Source organism: Mus caroli, unplaced genomic scaffold, assembly GCF_978045245.1.
Source record: "Mus caroli unplaced genomic scaffold, Mus_caroli_1 scaffold_2, whole genome shotgun sequence".
NCBI lineage: Eukaryota > Metazoa > Chordata > Mammalia > Rodentia > Muridae > Mus > Mus caroli.
Genome location: NW_028227257.1, coordinates 1,272,451 through 1,296,683, shown reverse-complemented (window position 1 = coordinate 1,296,683; position 24,233 = coordinate 1,272,451). Strand labels below are relative to the sequence as shown.

General features: G+C 45.0%; 1 protein-coding gene across 2 annotated transcripts; it reads right to left on the bottom strand.

Annotated features, from left to right (window-relative positions):
• Positions 1–136: 136 nt before the first annotated feature.
• Positions 137–20,945, bottom strand: Tcfl5 (transcription factor like 5). Of its 2 annotated transcripts, none has more exons than XM_021155712.2 (6): positions 20,317–20,945; positions 19,254–19,437; positions 18,676–18,838; positions 16,800–17,043; positions 13,646–13,787; positions 137–813 (listed from the first exon to the last, which is right to left on the bottom strand). In XM_021155712.2, exons 1-6 carry the CDS (start codon positions 20,928–20,930, stop codon positions 691–693), a joined length of 1,470 nt encoding a protein of 489 aa, XP_021011371.1. In that variant the 5' UTR covers positions 20,931–20,945; the 3' UTR covers positions 137–690. The 2 variants fall into 2 exon arrangements, with proteins under 2 accessions (XP_021011371.1, XP_021011370.1); XM_021155711.3 differs by having other exon boundaries at positions 138–813; positions 16,800–17,046.
• Positions 20,946–24,233: the final 3,288 nt, after the last annotated feature.

The window sequence follows — 24,233 nt, the reverse complement described above, 5'->3', positions numbered from 1 at the left end:
AGGAACTACACTGCACCATCTGTTACAATAAATAAAGCGACTCACTGGGAACCTTTGTTCCAAACATACAGTTTATTACACATAAAGCACTGCCTCACAATATGGAAATGTGGGCATTAAAGCAATGTACTGCGAAAATGTTTATGGGCAAAAGGAGCTTTAAAAGAAGTCTCTGGAAAATTCTTAGCAAAGTTTTAAAATGGCACTGCATTTTCCAATAGAGTACCATGAGACTGGAAATAGGGGGGGACAGAACAAATGAAATAAAGTTTCCAAACCTCTTCTAGTTAAGAACAATTTACCTTCTTCCAATTGCTAAAGGGGCACATTTAAAATGTAAACAAAATAAGTAAACGGCAATGTTTTCTTTAGTCTCGAGACTCAAGAAATTACCAAGGATGTTAATTTTTTAAAAGTTATCATGTTAAGAACACATGATGGTGTCGGACAGGTAATTGAAAAATTACTAATTATCAAGATGTCTTCATCCTCAAATGGTCATCGGACATTAGTGGGTAAGTATTTTGTTTAGATAAATACTTTCACAAAATGTGCTCTCAAAGTCCTTACTGGAGTCCCACAACTGGAGCCACATCCCTCTCGAGGACTCAGAGCTGAACTCCGGGATGGCAGGCATGTGCATGATGCCGCAGGAACGGCGGTTCTCTCCCAGGTCCTGGGTCAGTCCAGTCACTTGATCTCCATGGCAGGGCTGCTCTGCAGACTGCCCTGTGCAGGGCAGGTCACCAGGGATTCGGGTCTGGTCAGCTTTAGCCTTCTGCCAGTTTTACCGCAAAACACGCTCTCAAATTCCTAAAGTCAAGAAGTGATTGTTAATGCATTGAGTTCAAAGATATCAATGCTGCTAGTTTCAAAAGTACAAGAGACTGAAATTAAGAGGCATGTAAACTATTCAAAGTACAGTCTTCCAAGGTATCACAGACATGTACACTAATCCCTCTAGTACAGTTATGTTGTATGTGTTATTTTTATTTTTTACATTTCCCAATAAATCACCATTTGTTAAGTGTCCAGGTTGGTGGCTATCTCTTCACATACACTGGAGAGGATTCCTGGTCAGCCAAGAGACAGGTGCAGTCCCTGAGGTTGCTCTGAATAGACCAAAAGCAGCTCCCTGCCAGCTGCTAAGTCTCTGATTGCTCACCCAAGCTCTCCCTGCCTTTTAAAAAGCGTTATATCTAAAGGCTAGGCAAGGCCAGCTCCCTAAACACAGGGTTGGCCCCAGTGTCACCAGATAGCTACGAAGTCTGATGACCCAAGCATTGGGGGAAGGCTACTCTAGAAGATAACCATTTCCATAACTTTGTGAAATGCAGAATGTGGGAATTCCTACAAGATAACTGACCCTGAGAGGAAAGGGGGACAAATATTTGGGTCTCAATTGAAGCACACAATAGAGACCTGTGAGTAGAGGCATGGGGGATGGCCATCCACAAATGAGAGAAAATGTTAAGAAATGTTCTAACTCCCTGAAGTGAGAAGGTAGTGAACGAACTCTTAGGCTGGGCTCAGGGATGTGGGCCTTCAGTGTTCTATTCCCCATTTTTATACATTTAGAAATTAATAAATCTAGGGTTTGTATGCTTTTTGCTTTGGTAAATATATTTACCAAATAAATATATAATGGTTTCATCACTCGCAAGTTAAAAATTCCAAGGCATAAAGTACATTCACTAAACCAGAAGAGTTCCAAAATGTCTCTTATCATTCCAAACAGCAGCTCTGTCCTCATTAACCATGGCATCCCACTGCCTGCCCTGGGACACACCAGTTTCCATCTCTGAGTCTGACCTCTCCAGGCACCTCACACTGGTGACCGGCTTATCTCATTCAGCTTGTCAAAGGGTGTCCACAGAACAGGTGCCAGAATGTCAATCCTTCTCATGGTGGAACACTGCCGTGGGTGTCCATAATGCTTGTCCACTCCGTTAAGCACTGCCGCCATGAATGCTCAGAGCCAAATGTCAGTTTGCGTCTTTTCACTCTCTTGGGATTTTTTTATACTCTGCGTGGGAATTTCTGGGTCATGTGGTAATTCTTTTCTGAGAACTGTCAACTGTTCTCCATGGTAGCTACACCACGTCTACCAACAGGGCACACACAAGTGTTAGAATTCCTCCCGACCTTTCCTAACACTGGTTATTTTTCTTTCCTAATAATTTGACAGTGGTATCTTAGTGTTTAGTTTTGTTTTCCAGCACTGGGGGTCAAGTCCATGGCTGTGCAAGTTTTCCAATACTGTTATATCCTTGGCCCCCCAGGAGAGAGATGTTCTTGAAGCCAGGGCAGAAAGCCGAGGAATGTCCTGAGGACCCACCTGGGCCCATCTCTGGCTCAACACTATGGGAACAGCAACTAAAGGCTTCTGGGAGGAGACCTAAGACCTGAGAGGAAGGTGGAGTTGAGAGGGTACTCATGTGCCAGGTTTAATCACCAACATAAACTGGGTGTAGTGGCATATGCCTGTAATTCTGGCACTTGAGAACTAGAGGTAGGAAGATCAGAAGTTCAAAGTCAACCTCAGCTACAAAGAGTCTGAGGCCAACCTGTACTACATGTAGTATGAGGTCTTGTCTCCTAACTCCAATAAAAAGGAGAAAAGGAATGTTTACTTCAAATGTGCCCACTAGGAACAGACTAGAGGACAAAAATTTTAATTCAGGAAGGACAGAAGAAGAATGAGTAGAGCAAAATACAACTAAAAGAACCAAACCAAACCAAACCAAAATAAAAACCAAAACCACAACTAATGCATACAGAATAAACCAAGGAAGCTGGAGCATGGCCCTTAGTTAGGAGCCACCCAGAACAGTAAATAGGCAACGTAGGCACAGATCAGGACAAAGAGTACAGGGATATTTTGTATAAAATACTTTTTTTTAGAACAAATCACCATAGTTTTGGCCACTCAGTGACACACAAGCCACAGGTGCTTGTTGGGTGGCAGGCAGATACTTCTGGTGGCATGTTCTAAAGGGGGGAAACTTCTACAACGAACAGCAGTTTCCCCAGGAGTGTTTGAAAAGTATGACTCTCTTGCTTGCCTACTGCTGCATCTGTGCCAACCATGTTCCCCAAAGGACCTTTGGAAACCTGTAGTCATTAAGCTGCATGTCCCAACCCCAGAACCCCTAGGTATAGGCTGTGCTGTTGCAAAGGGCTCTATACGAGCCTCAGCAATTGCTCTAGCTGCTAGGTTCTTTATTCACACTGCGGAACCCATCCAATGCCCGCCAGTCTTTCCTCTTCTTGGGAAAGTTGTGTTTATTACCTGCTATATCAACTCCACATGGACCCCAACATCTGCTGAAGTCAGTGGTAGAGAGGGTTCAGCTCCCCAGTGCACCCAGGCAGCGCAACCCCACAGGCTGCATGAATGACACTTACCTTGTGTGGGTCTGTTTTGCAGCAGGGGCTGTACTTGGATGAGATCATAAAGGACGCAGTTAAATGGACATTCTCCATCATGCACATAATACAGCAGATTCTGGTTTATGCAAACCAGAGCATGGGGCAGAGCATTTATTGGTAGGCAGACAGGGCAAGGGCTGCCAGTTGTCAATGGTAGATTAGATCCTCAGGAGTCTTTCCATGAGGGCCTCAGAACCTCTGCAAGGAAGATGGTACTCAAAAAGACTGGGTGCAGTCTTTGCTAGGTGCGTCTTCCCTACCCTGGGTGCACAAGGCTGAATCTAGACTGGAAAGGATGATGGAGGAACTTAGGACTCAGGAACATATACCACTGTCTACCCAAACAGGGGGCACTGCACACAAAGGGCACACTGTCCATCTGCCTTGGCTGTTCAGGTCCAGGATCCCAGTCTGAGCCAGGTGCACCCCATAACTAAGTTGAGAAGACAGACTGAGAAGACCCCCAAGAGGTGATGTCCTAAAAGAGTGCAGAAAGCCAAGGGATGCCTCCAGGACCTACCTGGGCCCCTGTCTGGCTGCATGCTGGGAGGAGCAATGAGAAGCTTCTGGAAGCATACCTGAGACCTGAGAGGAGGGCTAAGCTGAGAGGGTGCAGAGGGTGTTTCTCAGCTAACAGCAAGCAGGGCAAAGAGCAGGGTAGTGCCATCAGAGGGCAACAGACCCACAGAGTTCCCCAGAACACTATGAGAAATCGCAGCAATTTTTATTCAGTTAGAAGGCCTGGGGTCAAGCCCTGTGTGGCAGGATATAGTCTGGGAGTAACCAGGTAACGGTGTGACTTCGTAGCAAAGAGGTCTCCCTTGGTGACAAGAGGAAGGGAGAGCAGATGAGCCATGGGATGGCAAGTGGGAGTTGTGATGGATGAGGAAGAGACTTCTGTAAAGAGGGAGCCAGAGGAGGCTCAGCAGCCTTGAACATTTTGCTGAAGTTTATAGCCACAAATCCCTAACAGCCTTTCACACTACAATGAAATGTTACCAGTGGCCAGGGAAATCGCTGTGGAGATGGGTATTACTGGGACAAGAAGCAAAATACAAACATCAACAGTGCCAGGTTACAGTGCTCACTAAAGCTCCACATGCCAATCTTGACCACAGCACTCTGCTTATGTAAGACAGTGTGCAAAAGGCAAACACTGGAGAGCTGAGCGTGAGGCTGGTAAATCCAAGCTAGGAAGGTCAGAAGTGAAAGCTTCACAGTGAAAATGTGACGCCCGGTGGCAAAGGGATGACAAATACTTCTGACTTCTTCCCCTCATAATATTACTGTATATCAAGACTTCAAAGGGTCAAAGTTTTAACTCTAATCAATGGAGTTCTGATAAACTTATTCTAGCTCCTGTATAGTACTGCTATTATCATAGTCACAAGCTCAAGATTTTAAATTTCTTTTTGTTGCCTTTAAAGTATAGACTTAAAAGAGACTTCTCATTGTGCTAAATTTACATGTATCCAGTGTTCTGGATAGAGAGAAAAAGCCCCTTTTCACAGTTTGTAGTCAAACTAAAAATCAAGACCAAGCAAGCGTTTGCCCCTTCTGCTCCACAGAAGATTTATCAAACCGGGCGTGGTGGCGCACGCCTTTAATCCCAGCACTCGGGAGGCAGAGGCAGGCGGATTTCTGAGTTCGAGGCCAGTCTGGTATACAAAGTGAGTGCCAGGACAGCCAGGGCTACACAGAGAAACCCTGTCTCAAAAAAGTCAAAAAAAAAAAGAAGATTTATCTTCCCTGAGCTCACCTTAAAAAATGTTCATGCAGGGCTGGAGAGATGGCTCAGGGGTTAAAAGCACTGGCTACAATTCCAGAGGACCAAGGTTCAATTCCCAGTAACCACGTGGCAGCCCACAACTGTCTGTAACTCCTGTTCCAGAGGGATCCAACATCCTCACACAGACACACATGCAGTCAAAACACCAATGTACATAAAATAAAAATAAGTAAATTATTTTAAAAAAAAAATTTGGGCTGAAGGGATGGCTCAGCAGTTAAGAGCACTGACTGCTCTTCCAGAAGTCCTGAGTTCAATTCCCAGCAACCACATGGTGGTCCACAACCATCTGTAATGGGATCTGATGAACTCTTCTGGTGTGTCTCAAGACAGCTACAGTGTAGTCATATAAATAAAATAATAATAATAATAATAAAAATAATGTTCATGCTTTTAACCCAAAATCATTTCCCAAGCCTCTACTCTGACACAAAGGTATGAGTCTACTGCCTTCTCTACTTATGCATGGAGTTCAGTACAGATTACAGTGATAATACTAACATGTCTAAAACTTATCTTTTTATAAACTTAAAAAAATTCTCATAGCCGGGCAGTGGTGGTGCACACCTTTAATCCCAGCACTTGGGAGGCAGAGGCAGGTGGATTTCTGAGTTCGAGGCCAGCCTGGTCTACAGAGTGAGTTCCAGGACATCCAGGGCTACACAGAGAAACCCTGTCTCGAAAAATTAAAAAAAAAAAAAAAAAAAAAAAAAGAAAGAAAAAAAGAAAAAGAAAAAGGATTCTCATAAGCTTCAACGGCCCTGCAAAACTTAACTACAGAGCCCCTTGACCTCCTCGCAGCTGGTAAGGGTGGCATCTGCATTTTCCTGGGAGGTGCTGCTACTACATCAAGTACGTCTGGCCTGGTGGAGACCCATATTGAGTCACTCCACAAACTGAAGAATTCTCTCCATTCCACTCTTTCTGGAAGTCTTCACTCCTTGCACGGCTAGCTCCAGTCAGAGCCGATGGTACTAATCTGTCTTTTCTTCTAGCTCCTGGCCTTCTCTTCTTCCTCCAGGGATGGATTTTCGAGTCACCAGGATGCCAGTTATCTAAATGCTCTTACACCCATAACCAGCCCACAGACTCTCAACTCCCCCTCCTACTCCCACCCCCACATTGTCCCTTGCCAGCATGAAATAGCCAGATCTAAACCAGCACCCCTAAACTTAAAAAGGTTGGGATGTTTAGGCTGGAATCCTACTCAAACTGGGAAACCCCTTCTACTCTCCTTCCCCCAACCCCACCTGTACTGAAAAACTCAATCAAAGAAATGGCTCCAAGAACCCAGTTCCACATTCTTGGCAGCTGTTGCAACCTCCTCCCCTGATGCTGTCAGCCACCCAAATACCCACCGAAGTGCTCAGCTCTTGACCATATGTGGGCACAACCCAGCTTATGGCTGATCCCCATCCTAGCCTGGGTGCACAACTTCCTCAGCCCAGATCTTCAGGAGCAGCGCCTAATAAACCTGCCCCTATTTACTTTTAATCTGGTCTATATCTGTGTCACTGAGGGAGAGAAAAAGCCCATCACTTAGGTATAAGATGGCATCTGTAATTCACTACAAAAATCATTCACACACACAGAAGCAACCTAGGAAACTGACCAGGCCTGGATGGGGTCTTGTGATATCTATGTCTGAAATTTAAAAATTACTATTAATTTTAAAAGTAATAACTAAGTCTGAAATTTAAAAATAACCACTAGTGACCCAAATCTACAGACCACTGGCCAGATAGATCTCTTCAAACCTCAGGGGTGGTGGGATTGTAGTTGCTTAGACTGAGGGGTAGAATCAAACACAGTACATGAGCCATGGCTAGACAATGGGATTAGAGGAAGAAATTGGATGAACAAAACAAAAACTTCCACAAATCATTTTAAGAATTCTTACAGAAGCGTCAGTAAAACTGAGTGACTCTGTCACCAGCTCTGTGGAGCTGTTATGACAAGATCTATCTAGAAAAAGTTCTGGATGAAGATAGAAGCCTGTATTTGTGTCTAAAATGTGTGTATGGGGAGAGAGGGAGCTCAGTTATTAAGAGCACTGGCTGGTCTTCCAGAGGACCCAGGTTCAATTCCCAGCACCAACACAGCTGTTCCCAACCATCTTAAATCTAGTTCTAGGAGATTCAAAAGCCCTCTTCTAGCCTCCATGGGAACCACAGTCACGTACAGTTCACAGACAAACTTGCAGGCAAAATATTCATACACATAATATATGTACATATATATATGTATGTGAATGTATATGTGTGTGTGTGATAATATATAAATTCCTAAGTAAAACTTACTGAATCTGTATAATATCATTTGTAGTATATGTATGGATGAAGTAGCAACACATCTGCTGAGGTTAGGTAATGGCACAGGTATTCTTGGCCCTACAGATGCTTGTGATCTCAGCTATGCGGTGGTCATCTATCTACATCATAACTCTTCTGCCATAGACCTGAAAACTCAGCATGCCCAACCCAAGATGGGCTGCAAGCCATCCCTAAACCTTTCCATTGTGTCTCACACTCCGTTCCCCACAGCAATGCTGAGTATTGCTGGCTACTCCCTCCCCTGCCCTCTGGCCAAATCTGTCTCCAGAGCTACAGCTGCAGCCTTCGACCAGAACCCAGGAGCAAGTAATGAATATGAAATGTGGTCTAACCATGTGTCTTCTCCATCCAAAATCCTCTCAGGATCCTGGTCCTCAGGAAGACCCTGGAACCACTGCACTCTGGCTGCCAATCCTGTGTTCCCTCCAACTCTAGAAGTATAGCTGCAGGCACTCCAGTCTCCTCAGCCATGACATATGCCAATCCCACTTGAAAACCTGTGGAACTTCAGCTCCCTGGCCTGCATATCCTAAAATCCAAAGCTCCCCTGCAGTCCTACTGGCCTATGGGGGCCTCCACCCCATGGCACTCACTGTGTACTGTCTCCTATTTCCCTCTGAACCACCAGGAGCCCTCCTCTCCACCTTAGAATCTGGAGTAGGTGCCTATTATATTACAACTGCTGAGTGAACTCTTATTACTGAATCCTAAAGAACAAGAATATACATGCAAATAAAAGGTAGAAAGTCAGCCGGGCGTGGTGGTGCATACCTTTAATCCCAGCACTTGGGAGGCAGAGGCAGATGGATTTCTGAGTTCGAGGCCAGTCTGGTCTACAAAGTGAGTTCCAGGATAGCCAGGGCTATACAGAGAAACCCTGTCTCGAAAAACAAAACAAAACAAAACAAAAAAAGAGTCAGAAAGTTGTTCAGCCCTGAAAACATATACACAAATGATATTATACAGATTAAGTAAGTTATACTTAGAAATTTATATATTATATACACACATACATACATATATACATTCACATACATACATACACATGTAACAGTTATAAAAAAAAGAGACCATGAATTTCAAAGAGAACAGAGAGGTATATATAGGAGGCTTAGAGGGAAAGGTAAGGGGGAAATAATGTAAAAAAAAAAAGCCCTTAGTTTTAAAAGCCTCATTTTTTTGAGCATATAATTAAGATTGTATTCAAAATATTATAAACATTTTTTGAACTGGATTATATCAACAGTTTACCACAAATAGGTACACAAAGCCAAACACTAAGTCTTTTTAACAAATAGTAAAGCTTTATTGTAAGACAGACCAGCAGTTCTATTCTAGCAAATGTTATCAATAACCATAAAGATCCAATTAGAGTAAACACCACTCTACATGCACTCCAGGTGTACTTAAAAAAAAAGCTCAGCAACAATACATTGTACAGAGGTAAATGCCACTCAGACACAAGTGACAGAAAGGGACAAAGACAAGGATGGCAAGGTGCAGTTCAGTGTGGCTGGCTCCCTGGAGGCCTCTCAGGTGCCCTTGCCAAGGCTCCAGGTCTGTTGTGCCATCTGAACCTATTTCCAGCACATTCCTGCTGGGCTCCACACAACATGGCACAAATCAGTACCCAGGTGTGATGGCTATTCTTGGTTGTCAACTTGACAACATCTGGAATTAAGCACCTGGGCACATCTGTGAGGGATTTTTTTTCCTAACTAAATCACTGAGGTGGGAATATCCACCTTTAACCTGGGCCACACCTGCTTACTGCTTGGAAGAAGGAAGTTGCTCTCTCACTTCCAAGTCTGTCTTCACTGGCATTACAGCCTATTTCTTCAGGATTCCAGTGTGTACTGAAGATAAGCTGAGACCTCATCAACTGAAAAACTACTGGAATGTTGGACCTTCTGTTGGTAGACAGCCAGGGTAGGACTAGCTGGACCACAGGCTGTAAGCCATTCTAATAAATCCCCTTTATATATGTCTATATAATATTATATGGAGACCCATTCTATAAGGTTGTGTTGTTCCTCTAGAAAACCCTGAGTAAGCCGGGCGTGGTGGCGCACGCCTTTAATCCCAGCACTCGGGAGGCAGAGGCAGGTGGATTTCTGAGTTCGAGGCCAGCCTGGTTTACAAAGTGAGTTCCAGGACAGCCAGGGCTATACAGAGAAACCCTGTCTCAAAAAACCAAAAAAAAAAAAAAAAAAAGAAAACCCTGAGTAATGCAGATTTTGGTACCAGAAGTGGTTCTGGAACAACAGAAGTCTAAGGGCAGATTTTTAAAGTATCTGGAATAGGCTTCTCAATTTGCCAACACCTACAGTTACTGAAGCCATAGGGGGCACCAGCACATTTGAAGACCTTTCTTTATTTATTAATTTTTTTTTTTTTTTTGGTTTTTCAAGACAGGGTTTCTCTGTGTAGCCCTGGCTGTCCTGGAACTCACTTTGTAGACCAGGCTGGCCTCGAACTCAGAAATCCGCCTGCCTCTGCCTCCCGAAGACCTTTCTTGTTCCCCTTTCCTTGTGCCAAACCTTTAGTGTTGGAAGATGTTGCTACTCAGCTGGATAAATTACTGACACCTCTCCTGGAAGCTCAGAGAGCACTGAAAGTCCATGATGTCAACTATTTTACAAACTGAAGGAGACAAATGCATTGGATTTTCCCGATTCACCAATTATGAGTGGCAATAGATTTAATGATTCTGTATACAAAACTTTCAACAATTTGTGGGGGGAAAAAATAAGGGAAATGCAGATGCTGGTTGCTTGTTCCTAGCATCTCTGGATAAATTGACAAAGGAAAAGAATGAGCTCTGTGATAATATTACCCAACGTCTAACATCTCAGCATACAGTGGAGGAGAACAATGAACTTAGTGATAAAATTGACTGGCTTCATGTGCACATAAACAGTCTAAAGGTTTCTAAGTGTGCCCTGGAAGAGAGTCTTCTCTCCAGCAGCCACAGAGCCCAAGTTGCAGAAAATCAAATCGAAGTCCTCACTATAAGGTTGGCTGAATTATGGCAAAAATTCAAGTCCCAGCCTCAGAGGGTGTCAGTGATTAAAGTAAGGGCATTAATTGGTAGAGTGGGATCCTGTAACTTGGGATAGGGATGCATGGGAGGAACCTACTGAAGCCGAGAACGTTGAACTCTCAGATTCTCAAGGGTTTATCTCACCTGAAGTAGTCTCTGCCCTTCGAAAATGAACTCAGACCTCAACTCCTGGAAAGATTGTCTTTTCCACCTTTAACTGAGGAAATTAATTGTTCATTGTATGCTAAACCAGCAGTGACTTTGTCTAAAGGAAATGCTAGGCAAGACAATACTGATGTCCCTCAGAGCCACTAACAGCTGCTTTTAGACCTATAACCAGACTTAAAGCTAAGCAGGCTCCTACAGGAGAGTGTGTGTAGTTCACTGGAAGGTGGACTACAATAATGGAGAGCATAATGAATTTGCTAGTTCATTCCAGCAGATGTCTGGGGAATATATGTCTGGAATATAAAATCCAGGAAATATTCCTGGATTTTAAGGATGCAGGATAATGGTGGGTAGTTTATTAGATAAGGTTAAGGTTATTGATAAGGGCCCTCTGAATGAAGATTCTAGGTTTAATGTGGAAGGACTTGGAGATGCTTGCTATCCCTTGGCTTAGTGTTGATGTAAGAATTTTAAGGGTCAGGGAAATTGCAATGCTAGAGTGGGTACGCTGTGTAAAACCTAATTCTCCACAAGGGAAGGCCCAGAAGGCATGCTCCTGCACCAATGCACAACAGTGAGAGCACCAGCATGCTGGAAGCTTTGTTGTCACCCTTTCCCTGTGCCAGACCTAGTGCCAGAGGTGCTGCTGCTCAGCTGGGTTAAATTAAATGCAGTGGGTTTGAGGCCTGCAGGAACAGGAGCCAGGTGGCAGCACTCAATCAACAAAGGCAGGCTAACCACAGTTATAATGGGCATCATAGACAAAACAATGTCTATAATGGCCTGACTTGTAATGGTCAGCACAGGTCTTTGGTATGGGATAATCATAGTGTCTCTAGGCATGAAATAGGTAAGAAACTACATTTTTCTTTGATCTACCTAAGTGGAAAAATTCTCAAATGAAAGGCTACACTGGATTGTGGAAAAATGGACTCTTGGTCCATGTACCAATTTCCAGACATGAGCCACTCTGCAGACCCAGAACCCCTTGAATGAAGGATAACCAGGTTCTCCTGAGGAAGGACCCTGATAAAGTAAGTACCTGATTTTACTGTTAGCCTTTTTCAGTCCTTCCCCAGACAGACTTACAGCCTTTTACAAGGGTAACTGAACACTGGAGGAAATATAGAATGGGTAGTAGAGGAAGCTGATTATAAATACTAGCTAAGACATGTGACCAGTTGCAGAAATGAAGATTATAGCTGGCATGAGTATTTTTGTCATATTTTGTTAAAAATGTCTGTAGAAATATTTGTGTTTTCTTCTCTTAATTTCTTTATCATGTAATATAAAATCAATTATAAGAATATCAGTGGTTATCATATTTAAGTTTGAAATACTAAAAGGATGCCCTTCAAGGGACATTATCACCAATTCTAAATTTATAATGTGTTTGTATTAGGAACTTTTATCACGGTAGGTATAATTATGACATGGTTAAATATGTAATGTGTTTGCAATTGTACTTGGGAATAGTTGTATCATGTTAGGTGTAATTATGACCTGGTTATTGTTTCATTTGGAAATTAAGCATGACATAAGGAGATGATTGTATGGCGAGATGACAAGAGGTGGAATTGCATTGGCTGTTCTTGGTTTCACCTTGACTATGTCTGGAATTAACTAAAACCCAAACAGCTGGGCACTCCTGTGAGGGCTTTTTTTTCTTCTCTCTCTTAATTAAATCATTTCAAGTGGGAAGACCCATTTTTAATCCAAATCTTTTGAGGTGAGACGATTCACCTTTAATATGGGCTAGGCCTTCTTTCTGCTGGCAGCCTATGCAAAGTACATCAAAGGTGGAAGCTTGCTCTTGGCCTGCTTGCTCTGGCTGGCAATTCCATTTCTTTGCGGCATTAGAGCCTACTTCTTTTGGATTCCAGTGTGTTCTGAACATTCTTGGGCCTTTCACTGGTAAACACCATTGCCGGATTAGCCAGACCGAAGTCTATAAACCATTCTAATAAATCCCTCTTTTCTCTACCAGTTCTGATCCTCTAGAAAATGCTGATACACCAGGGCTTCACTTACTTCTCTAAGGCCTTATTACCCTGAGGGACAAAGGCTACAGGTTATGACCACTAGAATTCAGATATCAAAACCTGGCATTGGGGTCTCCTAATTGCAGCATAGAACCAACCCACAATTGCTCCCTTTCTTCCATTGCATCCCAGGGCTAAGCCAACTCCCAAACCAAGCTGTCCTAGCAAAACCAGGAGGGCTGGCCAGCCATTACAGCCCATGTGTGAAAGGAAAGGAACAGAGTGCCAGCAGTCCCCAAGAAACCAGAGTGTATGGGTTTCAAAGGCTCAGCCTGGTCTGGTTAAACACACCACAAAAATCTAATAATTTTCCTTCTGAACCAGAAGTCCTGATTTGGCATTTATCTGCACCCCCCACACCCATGTCTTTTTTGCTATTCTTGCTTTCATTTCTTTCAAAGCTTTCTTTTTTTTTTCCTTTCTTGTGGCTTCACAAACACTAGGTAAGTACTCTGCCACTAAACTACATCTGCTGTCCTTACCAAGTTCTGAGAGGAAAACATCATATCCTGAATGTTTCAGACCCAACATAACAGACAGTGCACACAGGTACAATATGGTATTTGACACTTAACAGTCGTATACTTCATAAGCAATCTGAGTTGTGACTATGACTTCAGTAAGTGACATCAACAGGGAGAACTCCCTTCATACTGGACTTTACATTTGACCTCAGAGCCCAGGATACCCAGTGCAGTCTAGGAAGAGGGATCAAAGGCAACACTGACAACTAGAACAAAATTCTCAAGCTCTGCCCACCTGCCCAGTCACATCGAGAGAATCCCCATCTTCACTGAGCAAACTCAGGAATACCGAAGTCCATTTCATGAATACTCACCTTTTTAAGAGAGTCCCCATGTCTTTCCTGAATGTACTTCAGGAATGCTGTGGTCCACTGAAGGGTTGTTGCTTTATCTGTCTCCGCATTGCAGAATGGAACTAAAAGATTCAGCTCATCACAGCAAATGCGGATTCTGCGCCTGCAGTCAAAATCCACAGCAGTCATACGGGGCGGTTGGTGAAGTGCAGGAGCAACAGAGTTCATCACTCACTCAAAGAAAGCAGAATGCACAGAGGGCCTTTGCCCTGAGCACTGAGGCTATTGCTGCCCATGGTCCCCGGAGCACCTGCAATGCCTGATGGCCTCTGGGTCCCTATACTTTCTCTGTTTACTTCTCATGGCCAAGTTCTCTATATCTGGGATGACTGCAAATATCTGAACTCAGAATCAAAATTCTGTGTGCACTTTTTCTGGGTAAATATTTTTTCATTATTTAATTTTTCTTTCCTTGCAGTGCTGGGTGCTGAACCCAGAGCCACATTATTACTCAGGGATCCTGACTTGCTTACCAGGTATAGAAACATGTACTCAGAAACATGCATAGCTTTCAAAATGAGTGGGCCATGATGGTACTACACACCTCTAACACAGCACCTCAGAGTGAGACAGAAGAATCATAAATTCAAGGCCAGCCTGGGCTATGTAATAAGGCCCTGTCTCATAAAAACAAACTTGTCCCCTCCTCCCCCCTTTTTAAAAGAAAATTTAGCGCTTGGGCTGGGGATGAAGCTCAATAGTAGGATGCTTGCCTACTGTACCCTGGGGTCCTGACTTCTAACACCAGCACTGAAAAAAAAAACTTCTTGAATGAATTGTCATACCCTGTTTTAAGCTTTACATATCATATACAGTAATAAAGCCCTCTGTGCTGACACAAACAGTTAAACAACAGTACTGCTCACTTTACACATCCTCACCCACATACAGCAGAGTCAATGGTAACTGGCACTCGCTGGATGTGCTCTGACTTCTGGTTGAGAGCCCAAACTCCTTTCCTAGGAGCTCAGGTCGTTCTGACCTCAAGACTGTGATAGGTAGCAACCTTATCCTACAGACGAGAAACCTCAAGAAACACTAACTCATTGGAAGCCATTACACAAGGAGTTGTTGAGAACTCAATAGAGCAGCTATCCTAATTGTGGTCACTCAGCACACATCAGGGTGAGCAGAACTTGCTATACAGTAGGCTAAGTGAAGTCTCTCAGGTATAACATGACCTGTGTATAGATATAACAAGAAAAATGCCTGGGCTGTAGAAGGAAACCCTGCCTCAAAGAAGATCACAACGGGGCTGGAGAGACACTCAGCAATTAAGAGCATGTTTTGCACCAGGCGTAGTGGTGTACACCTTTAATCCCAGCACTTGGGAGGCAGAGGCAGGCGGATTTCTGAGTTCGAGGCCAGCCTGGTCTACAAAGGGAGTTCCAGGACAGTCAGGGCTATTGAGAGAATCCCTGTCTCAAAACAAAAACAAAAACCACAACAACAACAACAAAAAGAGCATGTTTTGCAGAAGACTCAAATTTGATCACCACACCCACATAATGACTCCCAACCATTTGTAATTGCAGTCCTCCAGGATCTTCACAGCAACACCAGGTACATACATGGTGCACATACATACATGTGGGCAAAACACTCACACATAAAAAAGTATATAAATAAATCTTAAATTTAAAGAGAGGGAACACAGCTGGAGAGAAGGCCCAGGGGCTAGCTCCTCTTCCAGAGGACCCAGGTTCAATTCCTAGCACCCACATCCATACTTCAAGACTCAGTTAGAATCCAATACCCTCTTCTGGCCTCCACAGGCATACAAGTAGTATGCAGACATACATGCTACAGACAGACACTGTATCAAGAAAAAATTTTTTTAAATAACAAAAAAGAAGAAAGGATCTACCCAGTTTTAATACATCCCTCTAAAAAGCAATAAATCACCTTGGCTCAACATTCAATAATGGGACTTCAATAACTGAATACTATCTCATTAAATACTATTATTCAGTGCTGGAGAGATGGCTCAGCAGGTAAGAGCACTGGCTGTTCTTCCAGAGGACCTGGGTTCAATTCCCAGCACCCACATAGCAGCTCACAACTGTCTGTAATTCTTGTTCCAGGGAATCTGACACCCTCATTCAGACATAAATGCAGGCAAAATACCAAAATACATAAAATAAAAATAAATAAAGTACTATTATTACTGAGTTAAAAACAGACATGAAATAATCATAAGTAACCAAATTGGTTATTATTATTGAGCATCATAATAAAAACCCAACTTCAGCAGGGTAGTGGTAGCGCACACCTCCCAGCACTCAGGAGGAAAAAGCAGGTAGATTTCTGCGGCTTCGAGGCCAGTCTAGTCTAGAGAGCTAGTTCCATGACAGCCAGGGCTAAACATCTCAAACAAAACAAAATAATTCCAGCTTCCATAGAGAAAAAATTTACAACCTTTATACTACCCTGAGGAGCACAAATAAAACTCAAGGAAACTCACTGCAGTAACAGTTTTAACCTCCTCTTTCTCAACATTCTTTTTTTCTTTTTCTTTTTTTTTTGGATGCAGTGTCTTGCTACTTAAGACTGGCTTAGAATTCACTATACATCCCAGACTGTCCTCAAACTTGAGGCTATCCAACTTCATCAGGGCAGTGTACCTCCTAAATACTACAGTCACAAATGTGTGTCTCCACACCTGTCTTCCCCAAAACAATATAAAGCTACCTCATCTACCATGCCAACTAACCTGAAGGCCCAGGGCTCTCCTCTCCTTACGCACCCGCTGACAAGGCTGGCCTTTCACTTGTCTGGGAACCTGGGCTTGGAGAGATTAGTGAGGAGGCCCACAGGACCTCACACTGGGAGTCTGGTATTTAGAGTGTGATAGCGACTATCATGTGATGGGCACCAATATAGTCTCTGATGACCCTTCCTGTACGATGGCCTCATTGGTGGCTTCAGAGCATGCCATCAGAGTAATCAATTAGGAGGTCCTATGCCATGTAGTCAGTCAGAGCATGAGCCCATCAGAGACGACAGAGTCTAGGGGCTGTTTGTAAGGCTCCCTCCAAACAGAGGGTGAGTATCACAAAAGTCAGCAAACGCAAACAACTGTGCATGATGCGTGGAGCTGACAGCCCACCATTACCTTCTATCTCGTTCCATTCGGTTATGCCTCTCCCGTCGCTGAGACCTTCCTCCCTGGGGTCCACTCTGCGTCTGCTCCCCCAGGTTTGACTGTGAGGACTCTGAAGACTGCCAGGTGCCCTGTGATGTTGAAGAGCCTTCGCCTACATTCTGAATCTCTCCAAGGGCTCTTCGCTCCACGCTTGTGTCCAGCTGGCGGATTCTACTCCGATTCCTCTTATTGATTGCTTGTTTACATAGCGCTTCTTCTTTGCAAAAGAAGAAAAAAGCGGCCATTTAGTTTTTTATTCTTAACTTTATCCCAATTAATGTTGAATATCTTTGGCATCTTGTTTAGGCTTGTTTTTTTCTGACCAAGAGTCTGATGAATCCCAATTTGCCTTAACTCACAATATAGCTGAGGATATCTGTGAATTCCTGATCCTTCTAAGTACTGAGACTACAGATGTGCACCATTCGGTTCTGTTTTTTTCCCATGTGTGTCTGTATGTACTTGTCCATGTACATACATGCTTTGCATTTCAATCCAATATTCTAACACTATCAACTAGGAATTAAAGAAATAAGAAGCTGTGATGTCAGAGACTCTGGGCAGTGAGCTCTAATCCTACAGCACACTGCAAACTTTGATTGAAACTCCCCTTCTGAGTGCCATGCAACCAACACAACTATGCCAGCTTCTCCCTCTTTTTATTTGGAGCTCAGGGTCTTAAGTGCTCTACCACCACTGAACTAAAACCCCCATTCCTCCCTTTTAGTCAACGTGAATGTACAAACAGAGACATTGATTTCTTTTTCTAGAACTTAGGATGGAAAAGAATGTATTATATATTTTTACCAAAAAATATTTTCTTCATATCGAATTATTCTAATATGATAACTGATACTTTATCTCACACAAGAACAAAACTTAAGTGGTTCATAGTTAAATATGTTCTCAGGCTAAAGTAAGTCCACAAAAACGCAAAACAAAAAAAAATCACAGTTTTTATACTTTATTGTGCACATAGAACAGAAATAAGACAAATTCACTCAAACAAAAAGAGGGGCAGGTGATAGCCTCTCCCACAAGCTACAAAAGGCCAAGGGTCCTTAATACCAGCTCTGGATAACATTTTAAGAGACAGAGAAAAGGGGCCAGGCAGTGGTGGCACATGCCTGTAATCCCAGCATTTGGGAGGCAAAGGCAGGCAGATTTCTGAGTTCGAGACCAGCCTGGTCTACAGAGTTCCAAGACAGCCAGGACTGCACAGAGAAACACTGTCTTGGGTTGGGGGGGGGGGGGAGAAAGACAGAGAAAAGAATTCAGAAGCTCTGGTGCTTTCGTCCTTGGCCTCCATTGTAGGCACAAGGCCCATCTTAATGTTCATCTATCTATACTGCTTCTTTACACCAGAGACCCTCTCTCTGCTAAGCCCTGCCGTTCCCATGACACAGTGCTTTTCTTTCTCCTCCAAGCTCTCTGCTGATTTCAGACCCAATCATCACCCAAAGTATGAAATAAGCTGCAGGTGGGCAGTGGGGCACACATGCTTAATCCCATGGGCAGCAGTGGTACACATCTTTAATCCCAGAACTCCAGAGGCAGAGGACGTAGATCTCAGAGTTCAAGGACAGCCTGGTCTGTGTAGCTAGGGTTACATAGAGAAACCCTGTTCCAAAAAGTGAAACAAAACAAACAAAAGCCATAAGTCTGTCCTTGTTTTACTGTTAAGAAAATGCTCCCAAATTCAAAATGTCCAAATTTGGGTCAACTCTGATGTTCAAAACTCAGAAGAGTTCAAAGAGATTACTGAGAATGAGGAGTGCAGGGTGAACCGCTAAGATTTCTGACTCCACCCACCAAGCCCCCTGCAGGTTAAGGGGAGGACACTTACCTCCCACTTTAATCCAAACCTGCTCTGGCAAGGCTTTGTTTCTACTACCTCCTGTCTGTTTGGTGGACTCAATCTCTTGCTGGTAACAGAAAGAAAATGCTCTAGGCAGTCCAATATCCTGGTGCTTGGCAGCTTCCAGTATAGAGCATGAGTTACTAGAACTCTGGAAAAAAAATAAGTAATAGGAATTTTATCAATATCAGCTCTTTACATAATGAGCAAAATGCAACAGAATTATGCTCAAATTTTCTGAAAAACTTTCACCTTTAAAAAAAAAAGCTTTGAACTGTGTATGTGTGAGTTTATGCACATGACTATAGGTGTTCCTCCAAAAGCTGAAGTTAACAGGCAGTTATGAGATGGGAACGACCTAGGATCTTATATTAGAATAGATCTTATATTAGATCGTAACCACGGAGCCATCTCTCCAACCCTGTTATTAGGTGTCTTAGTAGCTCCTAACAATATGAATATTTCAACTTAAAAAGGTCACCAAGAGGTACTTAAAAACAAAAATCCTGGGACAAGATCACACTAACCTACGAGCTCTGCATTTAACACAAATGAAGAAGCTCTACCTGCGTCTGTGCAAGGCTGGCATTCCCACCAGTGGAGCAGGCACTTGTAAACAGTGGGTAGGTGAACTGCAAAGCAGTAGTGGCAGCAGCAGTTTTATTTTTCACTAAGGTCGTACATTTGTTTTGTTGCTGGTGAAGAGGAACATTCATTAATTCAGATGGATGTCGAATAAGAGTTACCAAACTGCCAAGACAAAAGAAAACCCAGAAACCTGAGGAATAAGTGGCAGAGAGGCTCCCAAAGCATTGCCATTACCCATTCACTCGTCATGCTAGACTCTGCCCTGATTCTCAAATGGTCCTAGACATGGCAAATGATCCACTGGCCCATGGCGCTGGTGAAGTCCATTGTCTCCTCCCTGCCTGCAGCACTCCCGGATACCAATCTGTCATCCTTAAAATCTGTCAAGGATGGGCAAAGACCAGGACAGCCAGCGTGGAAAACTGCGGAGTCAGTGTCTTCAACAGCTACCTGGGAGGACACTTAAGTGGGCCAGGAGTCGCCACACATTTCAGCTTAATCTTAAAATTCTCTCCTTTCCCCACAAGTCCACATCTGTAAGCTCTATCCCAAATCTGCACCAGAGGCTTAGCAGCTTCCCATGTCACTCAGGAGGGAGACAGGAGCAAAGGGAACCTAGACCTCTTCCTCTCCTTTTGGGGGTGCAGAGACAGACCGAAAGTTCACAAGCTCCAAGGTACTCCTTAGAATTGCCACCTAGCACTTGCACTTGTATAGAGTGCACCTTCCAGATCACCTTCAGGTGATTTAGAACAGACCGGCCTCAGACCTCTATCTAGTACCCAGACTGCCTGCCCCTTTACACTGGCCCTCGCAAGTACAAGACCTGCCCTGGCCCTTGTGTACACGCAGACACCGCAAACAGCCCTGCTGATCCGGTCCAGATATCCTCCCCGAACCAACAGGTGGCCCTGCTGGAGCCCTTCAGGTATCCACCCAGATGAGGCAGATGCCCAGAAGGACTGACCCCACCAGCCTGCACCAGCTCTGCGATCAGGCCCCTCCTTCCCCGACGCCCCCGCGCCTGCGCCCCGCACGCACTTGTTGAGCGCCACGCCCGACTCGGCGGGCTCAGCACCGCGCGGCACAGGCGGCTCGGCCGGCATACTGTTGAAGCGGTCCTCCAGACGGACGCGTACGGTCGGCTTGGCCCGGGCCTCGGGTGCGCCGTCGGGCCCCGCACCGCCCGCGCCTTCCTTGGCCGCGCCGTCCGCCCGCGTCCGCGTCCCGTCCGCACCGCCGGGCGTCTTCTCCGCCGCGCCCGCCTCGCCCAGCAGCATCATACGCAGCTCCTGGAAGTCGACGTGGCCCAGGCACGGCGCGTCGGCCGCCAGCGGCGGGCACAGCACTGGGTACACGGGCGGCGCCGGCGCCAGCGAGCCCGCCGCGCCCGAGCCCGCGCCCGGGCCGGCCAGCAGCGCGGAGCCCAGGCGCGCCTCGAGCTCGCCGTCCGCCGCCTCCATGTGCGAGTAGAGGATGTGCTGCAGCTGCGTGTACTCCACTTCCGTCATCTCCACCAGGCTCAGGTCGGTGGTCGTGAAGCTCAGCCCCGGCTCTCCCAGCGCCGCGTCCCCGCCGCCCGCGCCCTCGGGGCCCGCCTCGCCGCCCGTCGCGCCTGCCTCAGGCGGCGGCTCCCGCGGCCCGGGGCCCGACATGCCGGCGCGGCGCGGCCCAACGGCGGGGCGCGGGCGCGGGGACGGCGACGCAGACGCGGGCGGGCGGCGAGGCGGGGTCGCGGCCTCCGCAGACGACGCGCCGGCCACCGCGGGCGCGCCGTTGGGGGAGGGAAACCGCTGAGTACCTCAGGAGCAGTGCGCCTGCGTAATCCCGCCCACAACGGTAACCCCACCCCTTTTGGGCCACGCCCCTCCGTTACCCGCCGCCCCCCAGCCAACTGCCCGCCCGCTTGCCCCGCCCCCGAACTCCCCCCCCCAGTGGCCTTGAGTTCAAACCATGGACAGGCCACGCCCAGTTTAATCACACCCTCATCAAGACACGCCCACTGCCCCCAAGCCGGCCTTAGGCTGGTCCCCTCCCTGGTCAGCTGCTCCCTGCCCACTTGCCAGGAGCTTGCTTCTTGATGCTCCCCATTCCCCACTTAACCCAGTCTTGCCCCTTCCCAGCCATGCCTCTGCAGTGCTACCATGCTTTTTATTAGCTGTCCCCAGCCCAGCCCTTGTTCACCCACTTTGGGTGCTTTATGCAATATGCACTCCAGGTTTTCATTCTATTTTAGTCAAGCTGGGGATTAGACCTAGGGTCTCACATATGCTGAGCTATCTTTCTACCTGCAGAGAAAGCATCAACTCTTTTATACCCAGCAAAGATAGCACCACCATATAACTTTATATCCAGTGTCTGAGTTAGGGTTTCTTTTGTTGTGGTAAAACATGACCAAAATCAGTTTAGGGAGGAAAGGGTTTTCTCTTGACACTTCCAGGTGACAATCCATCATTGAAGGAACTCAGGGCAATAACTTAAGCAAGGCGGGTACCGGTGATGGAGAAGCCATGGAGGAACATTTCTTACTGTTTTTGTTCCTCATGGCTTGCTCAACCTGCCTTTTTTTTTTTTTTTTTTTTTTTTTTTGGTTTTTCGAGACAGGGTTTCTCTGTACAGCCCTGGCTGTCCTGGAACTCACTTTGTAGACCAGGCTGGCCTCGAACTCAGAAATCTGCCTGCCTCTGCCTCCCAAGTGCTGGGATTAAAGGTGTGTGCCACCACATCCGGCTCAACCTGCTTTTTTTATAGCAGTACCACCAGCCCAGGAGTGGCACCACCCACAGTGAGGTGAGCCCACCCACAGCAATTGTCAATCAAGAAGATGCACCACAGGCTTGCCTGTAAAGATAGTGTCATAATTGTATACCTAAGGTGATAGTATCACCTCATAATTCTATGCCTTGCAAAGCTATTTTTAAAACAAGACTGACACTGTGGCCAGACTGGCCTCAAACTTGGGGTATCCTCTTTACTCAGCCTCTGGATACTGATATTGGAGGTATCTTTTTTCTAATATACAAAATGTAAATAAGTCTGGGATAGAATTCAGAGATAGATGTGTGAGGTCCCAAGTTTGATCTCCAGCACTGGAAGAAAAGTCAAATGACCATTTTATTACTAGTGGACCTGTACTAAAGGAGATCATACACAAGAAAGGTATAAATTTGGATCTCTACAGCCCAAGGAAGACCTGGATAGATTGAAAATGCTCACTAAAAGTTTTAGAGCTACCACTGACAAGAAAATGAAGGAGGCAACATGGGGTTGCAGTGTAAAGAGGCAAAAGGGGCAAACCAGAAATAAGCAGATGAAATGTTCAAGTCCAACAAGATCACATTACGTAGACATGATTTAAATATGGGAAAATAAGCTGGAGAGATGGCTCAGCAGTTAAGAGAGCACTTGTTGCTCTTACAGAGAACCTCAGTTCGGTTCCCAGCACCTATGTGATGGTTCATGCCATCTGTAACTCCAATTCCAAGGAATCCAATGTTCTCTTTAGATCTCCAGGGCACCAGGCACTCACGCGGTGTGTGTACTTATGTGCAAGCAACACATACACATAAATCTAAAGAACATTAAATATGTATGGAAAAGCAGTAGCTAGCAAGATAGACACAAAGCCAGGTCTTGGGGTGCCTATACTACATTTCTCTGGGCTGTGTGTGGTTGCACATGCCTTCAATCCAGCACTTAGTACAGAGACAGACAGATCTCTGTGAGTGTGAGGCCCTTTGATCTACATAACAAGTTCCAGGCCAGTAGGGCTGTACATGAGACCCAGTGATTGCATTGATTATATCTATAACTTCAACAATTAGGGTTGCAGGAAAGTTGCTATGACCTTGAACACAGCCTAAGTTGTAGCGTGTTTCAGGTATTATGGGCTACAGAATTAATTTTGTCTCAAAAACAAAACAAAAAGAAGTGTTTGTTCATTTCAATTAGAGAGGACATAAACAACAGATCAATGAAAGGATTTCATCCACGTCTAACTCAGTGAAGCAGTGGTTTTATTTGGGGTTACTTCAGACACATGAGTGGCTCAGGCAGCTATACCAAAAGCCCCACCCTAGTCATTTCATACAAAACCTTAGGGAAGGAAAGTGGCTTGTGAGCCCTGTGACTGCCTCTCTCTCTCTCTGTGAGAGAATGCCCAGTTTTGAGAGTGTCTCATGTGGGTGGTCTCAGTTGCTCTGCATTTGGATAGGATGGTCATGTCAAGATTAGAGGAAATAATTATACTACACATTACGATGGGAAGTAGAAACAGCACCCTGAACTATATGTCAACAATCCCATGGAATCTGTTAAAACAAAAATAGGAAACTCAACCAGGTAGCAGAATCCAACAATATGGAAATACCAGTACATTTCTATATACCAGCAACAAACTCATAGACATTGAGATGAAATGCAATAACATTTATAGCTTTTCAAAAGTACACTTAGGTACAAATCTAAAAATATGCATTAGGAACATGGATACTGGAAGATCTAGATATTTACTGTTGAAAAAACTAACATAGCCAGGTGGTGGTGGTGCACGCCTTTAATCCCAGCACTTGAGAGGCAGAGGCAGTCGGATTTTGAGTTCGAGGCCAGCCTGGTCTACAGAGTGAGTTCCAGGACAGCCAGGGCTATACAGAGAACCCCTGTCTCGGAAAACAAAAACAAAAACAAACAAACAAAATAACCATACAGTTTCCCCAAAGTTATAGCTTTACTGAAATCCAGCAAAATTTTATTATAGATATAAACTTCTTCTAAATTTTACGGGAAGACAAACTTGAACAGCTATGAGTTTTATAAGACTGCCAGCAAGTAGAGGCTCCTGCCAGCAAGCCTGATGATTTGAATTCAATCTCTAGGTTATGCTTGGTGGAAGGAGAAAATGAATCCCACAAGTGGTCCTTTGACCTCCACACATGCTCATGGCACACCCATATTGATGT